The 18,034-nt window shown below is 35.3% G+C and overlaps 1 protein-coding gene across 4 annotated transcripts in view; it reads right to left on the bottom strand.

Moving 5' to 3' along the window:
- The window catches only part of ANO4 (anoctamin 4), a 394,030-nt gene that overhangs the window by 206,545 nt on the left and 169,451 nt on the right, over positions 1 to 18,034 (bottom strand). For 3 of the 4 annotated variants that reach the window (XM_055236694.2, XM_055236693.2, XM_055236695.2), the window contains exon 3: positions 4,332 to 4,436. The exons of the other annotated variant lie outside the window; for it this stretch is intronic. In XM_055236694.2, the coding sequence (XP_055092669.1) occupies positions 4,332 to 4,436 (105 nt within the window). The remainder of the gene's footprint in view (positions 1 to 4,331; positions 4,437 to 18,034) is intronic. 4 annotated transcript variants of the gene reach the window in all.

Here is an 18,034-nt window from a genome sequence, read left to right as displayed (position 1 = left end):
AGAGAGGAAGGGACAAATAACATCAAGGAAAAGAAACAAACACACATACACATACATACATACACACACACACACACACGCACACCCTTGTTATACTTTCACATGTAAATGCCTTTTCCTAAAAGCAATCAAGTTGTTTTCATATTGAACACCAAAACAAAATGTGATCTGAAAATGTTTTCATTTTTCCTGAATTAGACTTTGTACCAAACATTCACCACTGCCTTAAGGTATTATGCCTAGCACAGTGCCTGACACATGACAGGCAAGATGGATGGATGGTTAAAATAACTCTTTTCTTTTTTATAAGCTGTACATCTAATACGGAGGATCTGAAAAAGCACTTGAGTATGGCCAGCCAGTCTGAGACATCTTTAGAATAGATGAGGCTATACTTAGGGTATGCACACTAAAAGATAAAATACTGTAAATGTATTTTACAATGTAGAAGCATGGTGGCAAAATTCTTGCATCAAGATGTGAAAATATAATACAGTTTTAAAAACACAAAGTAGTTCATTTGTCCTAATCATTTTTTTTTAATTTAGTATTTGGCAGAACAAGGGCTAACATACAATTAAATATTGACTCTATCACATAGTAACCATATATCCTTGGGGAGCTATATTCAGTTTTTTCACCTTTAAAATGGAGAAAATCTTATCTATTATTACTTAGGGTTAAGATTGAAAAGAGATACTTTGGGAAAACACCATCATGGCCGGCCTACTCCAGACACTCAAGAAATGTTTGAAACACACACAAATACACACATGTAAGCATGCATATATGCACTTCTAGCTTGATCTTGAAGGTCTCATATATATATATGTGTGTGTGTATACATAGGTATGCATGTTTATGTATATGTATGTATACACACTATATATACATGCATACATATATATATTATATATAGTCACAACATTTGAAGAAAAAAGTGAAAATTCTTAATCATCTTGTTAATCTTAACAAAAAGGAGAGGAATTATACTGATGTTCAGAATTCCATATTCTTTATTATACTTTAAGTTGTGGGGTACATGTGCAGAACGTGCAGGTTTGTTACATAGGTATACACGTGCCGTGGTGGTTTGCTGCACCCATCAACCCGTCATCTACATTAGGTATTTCTCCTAATGCTATCCCTCCTCTAGCCCCCCAACCCACGACAGGACATGGATGACGCTGGAAACCATCATTTTCAGCAAACTAACACAAGAACAGAAAACGAAACAACGCATATTCTCACTCATAAGTGGGAGTTGAACAATGAGAACACATGGACACAGGGAGGGGAACATCACACACTGGGGCCAGTCACAGAATTCCATATTCTTTACACACTTAATGATGGTCTCTCAAAGCTTTCTAGAAACAATAATCTAAGGTACAATCCCTTAAAGTACCAAGCTACCTATTTTTATGCTTGGAGACTTCCAAAAACTGGCTAAAAATTTCAATCATATTTGGAACCTAGATAGAGACTGAATGGCCCGAAATCTTTCCTTCCAGAAATGACCCAGCCTGTGTGAGCAGCTTCTCAAATCTAATTAGCACAAAACTTGTTTGCAACAAGAAAATAAATTAGTTCCAAAGCAGTAGAAAATGCATAAACTTATAAAGGGCTGAATTTGCATTTTAAAGTCAAGTAACATTTCCTTTTTCTTCTGTTAAGTACTCATAAATTTATACTCCTCTACTTGTTCGTAGAGAGATCACCCTTCTAAACTACAGAACAGTTAACATCAGATACAAACGTCTTTACTAAGATCTAGTAATAAAAATTACTATAAAAATAGTACCTTACTAACCTTTAGTTCATTTTGATGTAAGTTCATTTTAGCTCCCCTTCCTTAAATTTAAGTTCACCTCTAGCACTTGCATGGAAGCCAACTTTTATCATTTATTGAAAAAAAATTTAAACTCTTTGAGCCCTGTACAACCTATCACCTTTCAAATCAAGTGAATTACACAATTTTATAACTTTCCATGAAAAGTTATTTTCTTTCCAATGTCTAATAATTTGATTTTTATTCTCCTGTGGAAATCTTTTCTCTTTTATTCATCAATGTAATATAAAGGGATTGTTCAACTGGAATAAATAGCTGATCCCCTTATATTCTTTGCTAAAAACATTTCTTTTAAAAGTAGCCTCATCTTCAGTTTCAGGATCCTTCACCTCAGTGTGTTTAAATCCTGTACTGAGTATATTCATGAAGGAATTAAATGAAGGAACAAATGGCCATCATTGCAGTCTGGTCTCCATTATTATCACGTTCCCCTGTCACTTAATTTCTTCCACACTCAGTTGTTCCATCTGTAAGGTGGAAGTAATAATTATCTCATAAGGTCAAGAGGACAGTATAATGATAAATGGGGATAACTAAAAAGCATAAAATTATCCATAAGAAAATTAACAAGAAAATGCAATGTCCCTAGGCACGGGCAAGGACTTCATGACTAAAACATCAAAAGCAATGGCAACAAACACCGAAATTGACAAATGGGATCTAATTAAACTAAAGAGCTTCTGCACAGCAAAAGAAACTACCATCAGAGTGAACAGGCAACCTACAGAATGGGAGAAAATTTTGGCAACCTACTCATCTGACAAAAGGCTAATATACAGAATCTACAAATAACTCAAATAAATTTACAAGAAAAAAACAAACAACCCCATCAAAAAATGGGCAAAGGATATGAACAGACACTTCTCAAAAGAAGACATTTATACAGCCAACAAACACATGAAAAAATGCTCATCATCACTGGCCAGCAGAGAAATGCAAATCAAAACCACCATGAGATACCATCTAACACCAGTTAGAATGGCAATCATTAAAAAGTCAGGAAACAACAGATGCTGAAGAGGATGTGAAGAAATAGGAACACTTTTACACTGTTGGTAGGAGTGTAAACTAGTTCAACCATTGTGGAAGACGGTGTAGCGATTCCTCAGGGATGTAGAACTAGAAATACCATTTGACCCAGCAATCCCATTACTGAGCATATTCCCAAAGGATTATAAATCATGCTACTATAAAGACACATGCACACGTATGTTTACTGCGGCACTATTCACACTAGCAAAGACTTGGAACCAACCCAAATGTCCATCAATGATAGACTGGATTAAGAAAATGTGGCACATATACACCATGGAATACTATGCAGCCATAAAAAAGGATGAGTTCATGTCCTTTGTAGGGACATGGATGAAGCTGGAAACCATCATTCTCAGCAAACGATCACAAGGATAGAAAACCAAACACCGCATGTTCCCACTCATAGGTGGGAACTGAACAATGAGATCATTTGGACACAGGGCAGGGAACATCACACACCGGGGCCTGTTGTGGGGTGGGGGTCTGGGGGAGGGATAGCATTAGGAGACATACCTAATATAAATGACGAGTTGATGGGTGCAGCAAACCAACATGGCACATGTATACCTATATATCAAACCTGTACGTTGTGCACATGTACCCTAGAACTTAAAGTATAATAATAAAAAAAGAAAAGAAAATGCAATGTCCCCAAACTAGAAGTAAGAAAAAACTGCAATGGTTGTGTATACAATGTTCTTCACATCAAAATCCCTCAAATCCAACATGAGATAAATTATTTGATATTAAAAGTGGAGCTTCATCATCTAGAATTAGAGCTCTGATAATGAAATATCAATGGTAATGACTTAGTATGAGACACCGCATCACCCATCCTCAAGGCTAAATATTTAACTTGAGTAAATGTGTTGATTCTGATAAAATTCTGAGTGAAAGCTATAAAACAGAAATAAAATACTCAAAGAAGAGCAAACCTTGATTACTCAAAACACTTAGAAAATGAGGGTTCACTTCTGGCATGCAGCCCATCATCAATGACTCCAGATACTCATTTTGGAGAAGAAGTTCCTGATTTCACCTTGCTCCACCAACATTTCCCTCTTATTACTTCCATTTGAGCAGAGGAATTGTATTTTGCTTTCTTAAAGGTTTTTCTTTGATTATGATTAATCAAGAAATCTAAAAATTTACAATACTCCGAGGTTTACTAAATATTATAACATGAAATACAATATACAGAATTGATCATTCTGCTATAGATTTTTCAAAAATTCCACTATTATGAGATTTAATTTCACAAATTAAATCTCACTTTCACTATCTCTTCTAGTTTCAAAATTATTTTGCACAGTATCTCTTTCAAGACATCATTTTGTTAATATTTTTTAAAGCTTGGCATCTAAGGTTTTTAGTTTATTACCCCTCCCAAGTATTATAATAGTTTCTTCTTTCATGGAGAATTTAAAATTTGAGTGAAACTTACTTTCTTGTATTGCATTAAGAATCTCTGAAAAGTCCACATCACTCTTTGGCCCGTCAGGTAGTATTTGCATATCCAGCTGGTAGCCTTGCAAATCCACACCTCCTTCTAGAGAAATGAAAGATATTCATGGAGTTTGCACTGGTTATCAGAGAGTCTGTCATTAGGGTCCCAAGGAGAAGCTATGTCAAAATCCAAAGTGAATGGCTAGCTGGTTTGCCAATGATCCTCCTTCTTAGACAAAGGACTTTTTTAAAAAAAAAAAGGAACATACACAAGCCATTTGCATTTTATGGGACCAAAAAGGTTCACTTGTATTTCCAATGCAAAAATAAGGCAACTATTTTTTTTACAAGGAAACACACTTCATAGTATTTACTGATAATTCCCTAGGCAAAAATGTAACATAGCCTCTACCTAAGGATATTTAAAATTATTTTCAGCTTCCACATGGATTAAATGTGACATTAACACAAACACTTTATGATATCATCTTCTTATTATAATAATTCATTTTTAAGGATGGATTTGATATTCTTGATATCACAGAAAACAAAGTATTAATACTTTGGTCCCTCATAATTAGACCTCCCTGATACATCATTTATTTTTCAACTGTATCTGAATTTGAAAATTTATTCTATGAAGTAATTAAGCCTCTTGTTCTAGGTTTGTCTGATGTATTTTTGGCATGTTCTAAAGAAAGAAAGTTTTTATGCTGCTCCATACACCTATAGAACATTTAAGGAAGTCAAAGAAACCAAGGTACCAAAAAGTAGCTTTATCACGAACAATAAACTTTCCAAACCTTCTAAAAGCTTCTTAAAGTAATCAGTAAGAACGTCTCCAATTTGAGGAGTCTGCCAGGGCTAAAAAGCCAGTGCTAAAATAAACAGCCTGATGCATAAAATGGAACATGCCCTGGCTTCCAGTATTTTGTAGAAATTTTGTAGAAATCTCATAAGCTTAGGAGATATACTCAGCCTTATACAAAATTCCAGTTATATTCCTAAAGCTCAAGAATAAGATAACTCACAGCCTCACACGAATGCTTATTCTAGGAGTAAAACACCTAAAAGTAACTTAATATTCTATCATATTTAATAGAAAATAAGCCTTGGAAGGGCAGGAACTTTGTCTGCATGCTATAACCCAAGCACTTAGAACAGGAGAAGGCACAAAGTTGATTCTCAACAAAGTAGATTCTCAGGCTGAATGAATGAATGAGGCTATGCAGTAATTATAAAACCAAAACAGTAGAGATAAGAGCAAAGCTACAAGCTCAGATTCTGGAGTCAGAGAGACCAACATTGAAATTCTTATTAGATAATGCTGAACCTCTCTAAATTTTAGTTTCCTCCTTTATGAAATAGGGATGATGAGAACAGACTCACAGAGCAGCCACCAGGATTAAATGAGATAATGCATAAAAACCTTAGTTGTCACGTAGTCAGCATTCAATAAATAGCAGCTACAGGTATTACTATGATCATCCATAATAATTTATTAAAGCAACACTGGCATTTATATAGAGACAGACTAGGTATTGAACAATGTGAATAATGAAAAGGAAGTCCTCAGTCCGTTCCTTGAGACCCCAGTATGCATTTCGGTCACTGTCAAGAACTGCTGTTTAACATTCCAGCCACAGCAGTGAACTTTTCAGATGCACTAATGCAGCTGCCTCATTGCAAAGTCTGAAGCTACCTATGAGAGTTTTTTAGACAGGGCAGACAAAGATGCCTTCCTGCTGGTCCAGAATTAAAATAGGTTATTTGCTTTTTTCTTCCATGGCCAGTTACTTCTAATGGGTAAAGAAACGTTCTGATGCTTTTCAATCTCAACTAAGGTTAGTCAGCTTTGTTCTATTGGATGGTCAAAGACCTCATAATTACAACAATGACAAGAAAAATAACAAGAATATTCAATATCAGCCTGGCTCTGGGCTATGTACTTTATGATATCATTTAGGCTTTAATCTTGAAAAGAAGGTGAGATGCAATGGAGTAATTTGCCCAAAGTCACAAAGCTACTAAGGTGTAAAGATGTAACCACAATCCATGCTCTTCACTAGTCTTTAAAATCACCCATATCCAAGCAGTCACAAACACAGGCTATTAGAGATAAGAGAACTGGATTTGCCAAATAAATCCAACATAACCCAGTAAAATGATCCTGTGTTCTAATACTTCAGATCAAGACAAAACACATTACATAAGCTAAAAAACAAGTGACTTCCTAAATAGACTAATAAATAGAAGCCCAATTTATTTATTTGTTATTTGTCATAGGCAGGGGCTCATAAACTCAGGTAGAAGTAGCTATGACTACTAGATAACTAGAATTTTTAATAACAAAGATTCCAAAAACCTTTAATAATTTTTTTAAATGTGAGAGGGCAGTATAGAAGTGTAAGACACAAAAGAAGCACCATAAAGGAGGCATGCAGGCCATTAAATTCTGTCTTCAAAGAATATTTAATGATGTGGGAAAATGCTTGTTTATAATGAAAAGGTGAGGAAAACCAACACAAGAATATAGATAGATAGATAGATATAGATAGATAGATAGATAGATAGATAGATAGATAGACAGATACATACATACATACATACATATATACATACATACATACATACACAGAGACATATCCCAAGTAGTCATGTCTCACTTAAGGATGGGATACTTTCTGAGAAATGCATCGGTAGATTTCATCATTGTGCAAAGATCGTAGAGTGTACTTACACCAACGTAGTTGGTATAGCCTACCACACACCTAGGTTACATGGTGTAGCCTATTGCTCCTAAGCTACAAACCTGTACAGCATGTTACTGTACTGAATACTGTAGTAACTGTAATACAATGGTATTTGAATACCTAAACACAGAAAGGGTAGAGTAAAAATAGAGTATAAAAGATAAAAAATGGTCTCTCTGTATAGGGCATTTACCATGAATGGAGCTTGCAGGAATGAAAGTTGCTCTGAATGAGTCATTGAGTGGTGAGTGAATGTGAAGGCCTAAAATACTATTGCACATTAGTAGACTTTATAAACACTGTACACTTAGGCTACATTAAATTTATTTAAAAATGTTTCTTTCTCCAATAATAAATTTATCTTATGGTAAGTTTTTACTTTGTAACCTTTTAGATTTTTTTTTAACTTTTGACTGCTTTGTGATAACACTAAGCCTAAAACACAAATACATTTTATAGCTCCAGAAAATATTTTCTTTCTTTATATCCTTATTCTATAAGCGTTTTTCTATGTTTTAAATTTAAAAACTTTTTAAAAACTTTTTTTGTTAAAAATGAAGATACAAACACACATTAGCCTAGGCCTACACAAGGTCAGGATTATCAATATCACTTGTTCCACTGGAAGGTCTTAGGAGCAATAACATGAATGGAGCTCTCACCTCCCATGATATAAATGCTCTCTTCTGGAACACCTCCTAAAGGACCTGCCTGAGGCGATCTTACAGTTAACTTTTTTTTTTTTAATCAGTAAAAGGAGCATACTTTAAAATAACAATAAAAAGTAGAGTATATAAGCCAGTAACATAGTAGTTTATTATCATTGTCAAGTATTATATACTATAAATAACTGTATGTGCCATATTTTTATACAACTGGCAGCACAGTAGGTTTGTTTACACCAGCATCACCACAAACATGTGAGTAATGTATTGCACTATGACATTACAACAGCTGCAACATCACTACGCAATAGGAATTTTTCAGCTCCATTATAATCTTAATGGGACCACCATGGTTTATGTGGTCCATCACTGATGAAAAAGTCATCATGCAGTGCATGACTGCATATTAAAAAACATGCCCATTTATATGACTAGAAAAATATAACAGGAAGAAAATACTCAAAATAAATAGGTACAGAAGTTATCTCTCAGCTGCGAAATGATGGGTAGATTTTGTTTTATACTTTATCTTTTTTATGTTTTTCACAATAAGAATAAAAATTTTTTTTTGAGACAAAGTCTCACTTTGTCACCTAGGCTGGACTGCAGTGGTGCGAACACAGCTTACTGCAACCTCAACCTCCTAGGCTCAAGCAATTCTCCCACCTCATCTCCCAAGTAGCCAAGGGCTAAAGGTGCGCACCACCATGCCTGGCTAATTTTCGTATTTTGTATAGAGAAAGGGCTTTTCCATGTTTCACAGGCTGATTTTTAAACTCTTGACCACAAGTGATCCGCCTGCCTCAGCCTTCCAAAGTGCTGGGATTACAGGCATGAGCCATTGCACCTGTCCTTAGCATAAAACATTTTTATAACTTTAAAGACATGTAAAAATTCAAGAATGGGATAGCAGAGATTAATAATTATTTAGAGTTCAGGATTTAAGACTGAAAACAGATTGCAGATATTAAACTATAGATGTTAAATATCTAATTTAATATAACAGATTTTCTAAATTCATGTAATTTTTTAAAATGTATAAACCAAATAGCTTCAAAATGCAACATTCTCTTCATGCTAAATATTATGATCACACACAGAATACCCCAAATATAAGATATTTTTCTGTCTGTGCTCTAGAAGAAATACAGAATACTCTTTCATAGAGTATAATGTAATGGTCTGGAACTTCTGACAATAAGCCATTCATTAAGTCTAACACCACAAAGGAGAGGGAGCTGTAAAACAAGGACTTTTGTAAGCTTTCCTAAATGAAGAGTGATCAGTGTACCAATGAATCTTCAAAGATGACAGTCTCCACCTTTAACTTATAGTGCCCAAGTGAAAGAGACTAAGTGACTTCAATGTAAAAAAATGTACTATGTCTACTTTGTTCTTCTGATTTTAGTTATTTATTGTTATTCATATAGTTTTTTGTTATAATTTCTAAAAACCTATGAATCTGAGTTCTTTGCCATAGCCACAGATATCTTAGACTTTGGGTCAGAACACAAACATTTGAAAAACTAGGCAAGATGGTAAAGATACTATAGATTCAAACTGAAGATTCTTTAAAATACAGCCCCACTGGGCATCAGTAATTAACATGCAATTAAGCACAATCCTAAGGAAACTAAACAAATAAATTAAAGAGGGAAGCCAGTAAGATCCCTAAATGTGTGGAAACACATTGAACAATTAAAAAAAATCAAGAATAGCTACAAAATCCATGTGATCTCCATTTTGTCTTTAAGTTTCCCCACATTTTATGGACAGAAGTGATTATACTCAATAGTTAATTGTGATTCTGTAACCTTGGTAACAGCACTTACATTTAATAAAAAGTCTTTAGCTGGAAAAGCAATATTTTTAAAATTCATTCTGTACCTAGCTTACAGCTAGGCTTTTTTTTTTTTTTTTTTTTTTTTTTTAGACAGTCACACTCTGTCACCCAGACTGGAGTTCAATGATGCAATCGCAGCTCACTGCAGCCTCAACCTCCAGGGCATCAAAGCACTTTTATACAAGAGAAACAACAACAAAAAATGAGTTTCAAACATAAGTTTCTTGATTAGCAAATATGTCAATGCCTTCCCATCCCATCTTGTCCATAGAAATCCCTTCTTGCTTTCAAGGCCCACCTAGAATTCTCTGCTTCAGGAAGCATTTCTTGATCCTGATAAGTAAAAACCATTTTTCTATCCACTGAACTCACATAGCTCTTTATATTTTGTCTTTTCTATAGTATATGTTTTCTATGAAAAATGAGGTAGAGTACCTAGCACAGTATGAACCAAAGAAAATGTAAGTTCCTAGTTTTTCCATATCTAGATTTCTTCCTCATTGCTAGCACCTTCAACTAGACAGTAACGCACTGAAGCCTGGAATCAAACTGTATCCCCCTTTTATCTCCTATAAAACCTAGAACAAGGCCTTGAATATATTAGTTGCTCAGTTAATGCTCTTTCGCTGCAATTTCACATTATGAATAACGATAATGAATATAAACTAAGAAGAAGCTCCGATTTTTTTTTAGACTACAATTTAAAGCATCTTGATAGGTTATCAGTAGATTACTGTGAAAGACATATTATAGATCATAACTTTTTGCTTTTTCAGTAAAATCTTGTTAAATTTTATCAAATAATAAACAAAATATCAAAGTACCAAAGGGCTTACAATAAAAATCAATAGCTACCTTTTGCAATCCTTGTCCTCTTCCTCAGTGGAAAAAGGACTTTTAAGAGTCTCTGTTGGATCCTTCTATGTGTGTGTCCCATTGTTTCATGATTTCCAATTTTATATACTATATATGGTTTTTCTGCTGTGACACATGACAATGTAACTTACATTACTGCCACTCTCCGCTTGCCCTCCACTCACTCACCAAATCACTATTCTTAGTAATTTCATTAGATCGCCTTAGTTTAATTACTTTAAATAAATCACTTAAAATTCCTTTCCTTGTTCAATCAATTACAGACATATCTCATACGTGTAAATTAACACAAGTGATCAAAAAAGGAGATACTGGCACTAAACTAACCTGGATTTGAATGCTACTTTTATGTGACTTTGACTCATTAAATAATAATAAGCCTTATCTTTCTCATTGAAAAAATGGGAAACTAAAATTTTTTGGAGGCTGTAGTATAAATTACAGACATTATACATAAATAATTTGGCCCATCATGTTAGATTTAGGTGCTTCACTACAAATTTTATATGATATTCATTCTCTGCAAAATGAGGGCCTGCTCCAGGTTTGGGGCCTAGGCTAAGTAAAAACAATTCCACTTTAAAAATCTTGTAATCTGGGACTTGGAATAGTTACTTCATATTGAAACCAAAATAAAGTCTGACAAATCAGCTCTTACCCTCCCCATGTCACAGAAAAGATGGAGAGTGTGTAAAATAGACTTAAGAGGACAAATGACATTTTCTATGATAGCCTCATAATAATTGTTGCTAGAGCTGAGCTTCTTCCTACATTCTATTTATATTCTACAAATAAAAATTGGTAGTTCCTGTCCTGAGAGGTATACTTAATACAAATCCTCAAACACAGCATTTTTTATAGAATAGGTAGCAGTGATATTTCAAAACTTGAGCTACATATCTAAAATAAATCCTCACATGTAATATTTTTGGACTTAAGAGGCGGCAAAGACCCCATTTTCTAAACTGGGAGTTTTGTATTGAACTTCCCATAGGTGAATTCTGTGTTCCTATGACAGTATTGAGATGGAGAATGGTGTTAAGAAAGGAGGGAGCACTGGGTGTGGTGGCTCACACCTGTAACCCCAGAGCTGCAGGAGGCTGAGCCAGGAGGACTGCTTGAGACCAGAAGTTCAAGACCTACCTGAGCAAGACCTCCATCCCTAAAAAAATATATAAAATAAAATTAGCTGGGCACATTGGTGCATACCTGTAAACCCGTCTACTTGAGAGACTAAAGCGGAAGGATCGCTTGAGCCCAGGAGTCTGAGGCTGAAGTGAGCTATGATCATGCCACTGCACTCCAGCCTGGGCAACAGAGTCCTTGTCTCTTAAAAAAATAAAAATAAAAAAGAAGGGAGGGAGGTCCATTCTGTCTTTACAGACTTTCCTGGCATCAGCCAGTGTTTAAGATAAGTCTTTGAAGAAGAGAAAAAGAAAATGAATTCAGCTCTTCTGGAGAATATGAAATTGGAAACCATAGATTTACATGTAGGAAATGCCACTGGTTCTGAAAAAAAAAGTTCCATCTTGTTTTTTAACATTATTTGTAGTACTTACCAAAATCCTTTTTTTTGTGTGTGGCATAAACTAAAAAAGCTTCACAATAGAAGATGCTTCATAAGTGTAAAAAATATTCATGTCATTTTATTAGTATTATATAAAACTATAAATCTTATGATGTTGTAAGTTCATTCTTTTACAGAAGAAAGCTTGGCTCATATCAGCAGGAATAAACATATTGATTCACCCACACTAGTCGCTATAAGGCTAAAGCTATTCCCTCAAATGATTAATGCTGAGTAGTCCTAATGGCTAAGTTCTTTACTGGGTCCTGATGGGAGAACCACATTTGGCTAACAGCAGGCAGATATTTCTCAGGTCTAAAATGGAAATAATAATTCTACTGCATCAGCCAGTAATGGCTCTCCTTCAGCAGAATTGCTTCCATGTTTTCCAGGATTGGTAAGATCATGATCTCCTAAGTTATAATGCATCCCTGCACTAAAAGTTCCCTAGAGGGCCTGGAAGTCAGAATTGCAAAGCTTCAAATAGCAAGAAGGATTTGTGAATCACATAGGCAGAATTCTGTGGTATCTTCCAATCTCCTAGATGCTGAGGTCTGTTGTGATGACAAGGACTCTTGCAGATGAGAAGAGACAAACTCAGGATTAGGAGGCGTTACAGAACAGAAACTGTGCAATTTTCAGCCTCACTAAATGTTGTTTACCCTTTTGTCTTGAATGATGTCTTTATACATGAAGGGCTTGAGATAAATGTGAGAAGGAATATTGCCCTTGCAAAATGACAATCCTCAAAAAAGCTAGGACTCTGTCCCTCTTGTGCATCGGCCTGTCAGCTCAAACTCAGACAATCAAGCAAAGTAAAAGCTCACTATTAACTGACTATCCACCATGGCTAAGGGCTTAGGCTTTTAAATCTCAGCTCTACTAGTTATAGTTGTATAATCCTGAGCTAAATGGTTAAAGCATCCTGCCCCATCTTCAGCGGATACATTCCAAGACCCCCGGTGGATATCTAAAACTGTGGATAGTACTGAACCCTATATATATGCTTTATTTCCTATACATACATACCTATGATAAAACTTAATTTCTAAATTAGGAACAATAAGAGATTGACAACAATAACTAATAAAAAAAAAAGAACAATTATAACAATAATGATAAAATAGAGCAATTTCTCTCTGTCTTTCAGAATTCTTATTGTAACTGAAATGATGAAAAACAAAAAAAAAAGCTGTGGATAAGGGGCGCATTGCTGTACTTAAATCTCTTCAAGCTTCTAAAATATAAAATTATTTTAAATAGCTTCAGGCAGAAGAAGCAGTTTTAAATTCCACAAAACACAATGCTCTTTTCCAGAAATTAATCATTTGCTTTTCTTTGTGGCTGCCTTTTTATGGCTCTTCTTCATTCACTTTCTGTGCTCAAAAGGTTGTAAAATGATTTTTCAGAAAATTCCCTCTAAATGCATCCTATAGATCAAAATGTGTGTGTATATGTCCCTCAGTAAAATGAAAAGCAAATGCAAATAAGAGAAGAATGTGGTATGTATTTTTAGAAAAAAAATAATGTTGTTACTCAGCAAATGATAGCAAGGAACACAGATACCAATGCCCACATTTGCCAAGGACCAAAATAGCTTGTTTTCCTAAGCACCCCCACCTATTGACTAAACTCACATCACACATCTAAAAAAATCCACTTAAAGAGGAAGAGATTCAAATGAAGGATAATTAGAGTGTTATTTCTAAACCACAGCACTAACTGTGCTGAAAGGCACCACATTCACCTTCAATGCAATGAGAAATAAAACAGAAGTCCGAAGTAGCCCTTGTTGCTTTTTCCATACACTTTTGTCTTCCAGCCACCCCAAAAATCCATTCACAAATAGGAAGACTGATTATCTCATCCACGCTTCAGCTCTGTTCAAGAGAACAGCCAGGTTCCTTAGATCATATAAGCAAACCTCAGCCACACTTCTCAATAAAGTGTCTATCTTCAGAAAAGGGGATAGAAAGCCCCCAAAATTTCACTCTTAACTAATGCTCATCTTCAAGAAAAAAAAGTTGACATTGTGGAAAAAACACCCATAATAACTTTTTTTTTTTTTTTTTTGAGATGGAGTCTTGCTCTGTCACCCAGGCTGGAGTGCAGTGGCACAATCTCAGCTCACTGCCACCTCTGTCTCCCGGATTCAAGCGATTCTCCTGCCTCAGCATTTTTTTTTTTTTTTTTTGACAGAGTCTTGCTCTGTTACCTGGGCTGGAGTGCAGTGGCGTGATCTCGGCTCACTGCAACCTCTACCTCCCAGGTTCAAGCAATTCTCCTGCCTCGGCCTCCCTAGTAGCTGGGATTACAAGCCTGCACTACAATGTCTGGTTAATTTATGTATTTTTAGTAGAGATGGGTTTCACCATGTTGGCCAGGCTGGTCTCGAACTCCTGACCTCAGGTGATCTGCCCACCTCAGCCTCCCAAAGTGCTAGGATTACAAGCATGAGCCACCATGCCCGGCCCCATAAGAAATTAAATACCTGGGTTTTAGTTGGGGTCTGTCAATTGCTAATTTTGTACTTTTGAGCTAGTAACTTCACTTCCTATGCCATAGTAAAATATGCATAATTCCACCTCACAAACTGCTATGAGGACTAAATGAAATGCAGGAGAAAAATTTATGAAAGCCCTTTGGAGACAACAGAACATCAAGTAAATGTAGGGTTGTGGTATCATGACTGTTATCATTCTAAAGATTGGTCATGTATTTATCTTTTCCTTATTTTTGTTTCCCTAAAGCATGAGTTTATCCTGACTCTTGGCAGAACTAGGAACAAGTCTTTCTTGGTTGTCCTTCTTCTTTTAAAAGTCTCTCCTTAATGGTCCTCTCCTCTCCCTCTCCCCACAGCTTCTGGTCCTGCTCTTTACAGAGAGAAACAGGAGACAGTCTGTTCCCTAATTTGAGACCAGGCCTTGACATTGGTTCCAGAAAGAAATCTTTGAAACTCAGGGAAATAGGAAAGAATTTTATTATATCAGAACTCAAAAAAGGGAGGATGAAAAAACAAAAGTCCAGAGCATAGTAGACCAAAAAGAGAAGCTACAAAGTGGACATCACTTACATTGAAGGAAATAATAAACTGTGAAGCTGATTACACATGCGTTCAACAGAACCTAACTGCTCCCTTCTTCAGTATGGTTTTCTTATGCTAAGGTTTGAGCTACTGCAGGGCTTTTAATTTAAATTTTCTAAGGCTTTTTTATGATAATTTGCTAGAAATGTTTCTGCCAAGTTGTCTGAAGAAGAAAGTAATAGCACATTAAACGAGAGAATAAGAACACCTGAGCTAGAATATTGCCTTCACCATTTACTGACTGTATAACCTTAGGCAAGGTACTTACCCTTCTTCATGCCTTAGTTTCCCCACCCATAAAATAAGGAAAATAGCATGAGAATATTATGGGAATTAAATGAGATAATGAATGAAAATAGTTGAACAGTTTTTGAGGTGGGGAATATGGTAGAGGGCTTAATATATTGTAGCTATAATTTTATTATTATCAAACTATGCATTTAATGCCTAAATATACAGACAGTACTAATCATCCTGGCTGTTTGGAAACAACAAAATCCTAATGTTTCTCTCCTGGAAAATCAATGTGTCCTAGCATTTAAATACTAGATAGATTCACAGGGAACAATAATCATGCATAAATGCGGAACGGGCCATAGGTTTTAAAAAGTTAGATAAAAGAAACTGTATTAGAAATTACTTGGGAATGACACATATCAGCAAAACATTATTTTACAAATTGTAAATGAGACTAAAGGACATATTCTGTGATTAATCACACTTCTCTAGGATTGTACCATGGGCCTAACAGATAAGGAAAAAGCAATAGAAGAAGTATTTTAGATTTCAGAAAGCTTCCAATTCTATTTTATATGGCATAGTCATTAGCTGGGATAATTTGATCTATATCCACTAAGCTTTATAGTTGCAAACTCAAAAAAATCAAAATCAGTGCTTCAGTTTACTATGCTCTTGACTCTTAAATTATAGTCCCAAACCGAGTACCATTTACCACTTATATTATTGGTCCGTGAAGGAAGCAGAAAATAATATTCATTAATTATGAGTGTCTAAAGGATAAGGTCAAAATAAAATTGATAAACAGGAGAAAGAATTGAAACAATCAGAAGGAAACAGAAACCATACAAATACAAGATGAAGATGAATGGCTTCTGTATTTATACAGCATAATGAGAGACCATCTTATTGGTATTCTAGCACAAGTTAACTGGGAAACTGCTAAATGAAGTGGTGACTGAGATAACAAGGATTCTAAGGCATAGGTGCTTTCAGGGTTCGGAATTTTGCTTATCATGATGGTGACAAGAAAAATGATTTCTTTATTTATCAACCATTTTATTACTGAACACCAAGTGTGTGCCAAAAATCAAACTGGACATTCTACACGAATTATTTAATTGCCATTACAAGGCTATGTAGGATTGCCAGACACAATACATTACAATACAGGATGTCCTGCTAAATCTGAATTTGAAACAAAAAATATATTTTTTTTATTATGTGTGTCGTATGCAATATTTGGGACATACTTTCAAAAATCCTTGTTTATCTGAAATTTAAATTTAATTGGGAACACTGTATTTAATTTGGCAGCCCTAATACTATAAGGTAGGTATTAATTTCCTCATTTTACTGATGTAGAAACTAAGCTTCAGAGAAATTAAGTAATTTGTCCAAGGCTGTAATAGCCATCAGGTGACATATCTAAGCTTTTAAACACCTAACGATAAAGCTTGCTTTCAGAACCAGTGTAATGCACCGTTCCTATCATTATGCTGTTTCCTGCATCTGAATGGTCATGCCTCTTCCTCCTGTTGAAATCTTAGTTGACCTTCAAAGTCAAATTGGTAGGCCATATGTCTTTTGAGTCTTCCTAAATTCTCTCAGCATAATAAGGTTATGCTGCCATAACCTTATTTATTTCTCTGTTCCAGCCCTTAATACAGTTTGACTTCTATCATAGCAGCTTAAGCACATGTCCCTGTAGTGGGCATTCTTCCACATAAAGTTGTTTCCTAACATCACCTCTATTTCCTTTTGGGGAAGTCCCTCTCCCTCGCTGTGTGTAGTCAAGGTGGCAGAAGAAATCAAGGAGTCCTACCCTCCCACTATGAAGGCTGAAGGGAGAGGTCTTCTGTCCTATCATTTGTCTCAGCACTGTCTGTCCAACCAAGGGAAAGGTGCATAGCCAATAGAACTGTCCTCCTAAATCTTCAAAACGTGAGCCAAACGATGCAAAACTAGAAAAACCGATAAGAATTCAATCATTCCAGATAGTCAAATAGGAGATATTCTATTCTAATCAAATAGCTATTCTTGATTTCTCTATTCCTTTTCCAAGGTTGGCTCTTTAGGTTTTCCATCCACATTCTTCAAATTTAAATTCCTTCTTTGTTTGGATTAAATGATTAGTTTCTCTTGTTGGTAACAAAGAACCCTGATTGATTGTCTCTGTTGGACATGACTGAGCGCCTTAAGACCCATGTTTAATACAGTTCTGCACCATTTCAAAATACTCCAAGGAGGGCAACTTCCCAATAAATCCTTGTTAGTAAATAGTAGGCACTCATAAATGTTTGTAAACTCAAAGGGGGATAAACAAACTGAAATTGTTCAGGCAGATGGAACAGAAAATCTACAAGACTCCCAAATTCTCTCTTTTTGTACTTAGTAACCAATCTGAGTGGGCCTTAGAGAACACTTTGGGAACAGAGATTATTAACTTTGTAAAAAATAGATGGATGACTTAATAGGCCTCAGTATGACTAAATTGTCCAAGCTGCTTCTAAGATCTATGACTCACTGCACATAAGAAACTCAGTTTGAGAGCTCTTCCATAATCTCCCAACAGAGAACTATGATGCATTTGTGCAAGTACACTAAAAATAAAGAGAATGGAACTGAAATCATATTCCACCTTGCCAGAATAATATGAGTTTTAAAAATACTTT

Source organism: Symphalangus syndactylus, chromosome 13 (assembly GCF_028878055.3).
Source record: "Symphalangus syndactylus isolate Jambi chromosome 13, NHGRI_mSymSyn1-v2.1_pri, whole genome shotgun sequence".
NCBI classification, from domain to species: Eukaryota; Metazoa; Chordata; class Mammalia; order Primates; family Hylobatidae; genus Symphalangus; species Symphalangus syndactylus.
The sequence above is the reverse complement of the archived record's forward strand: the minus strand, read 5'-3'. Positions and strand labels throughout refer to the sequence as shown.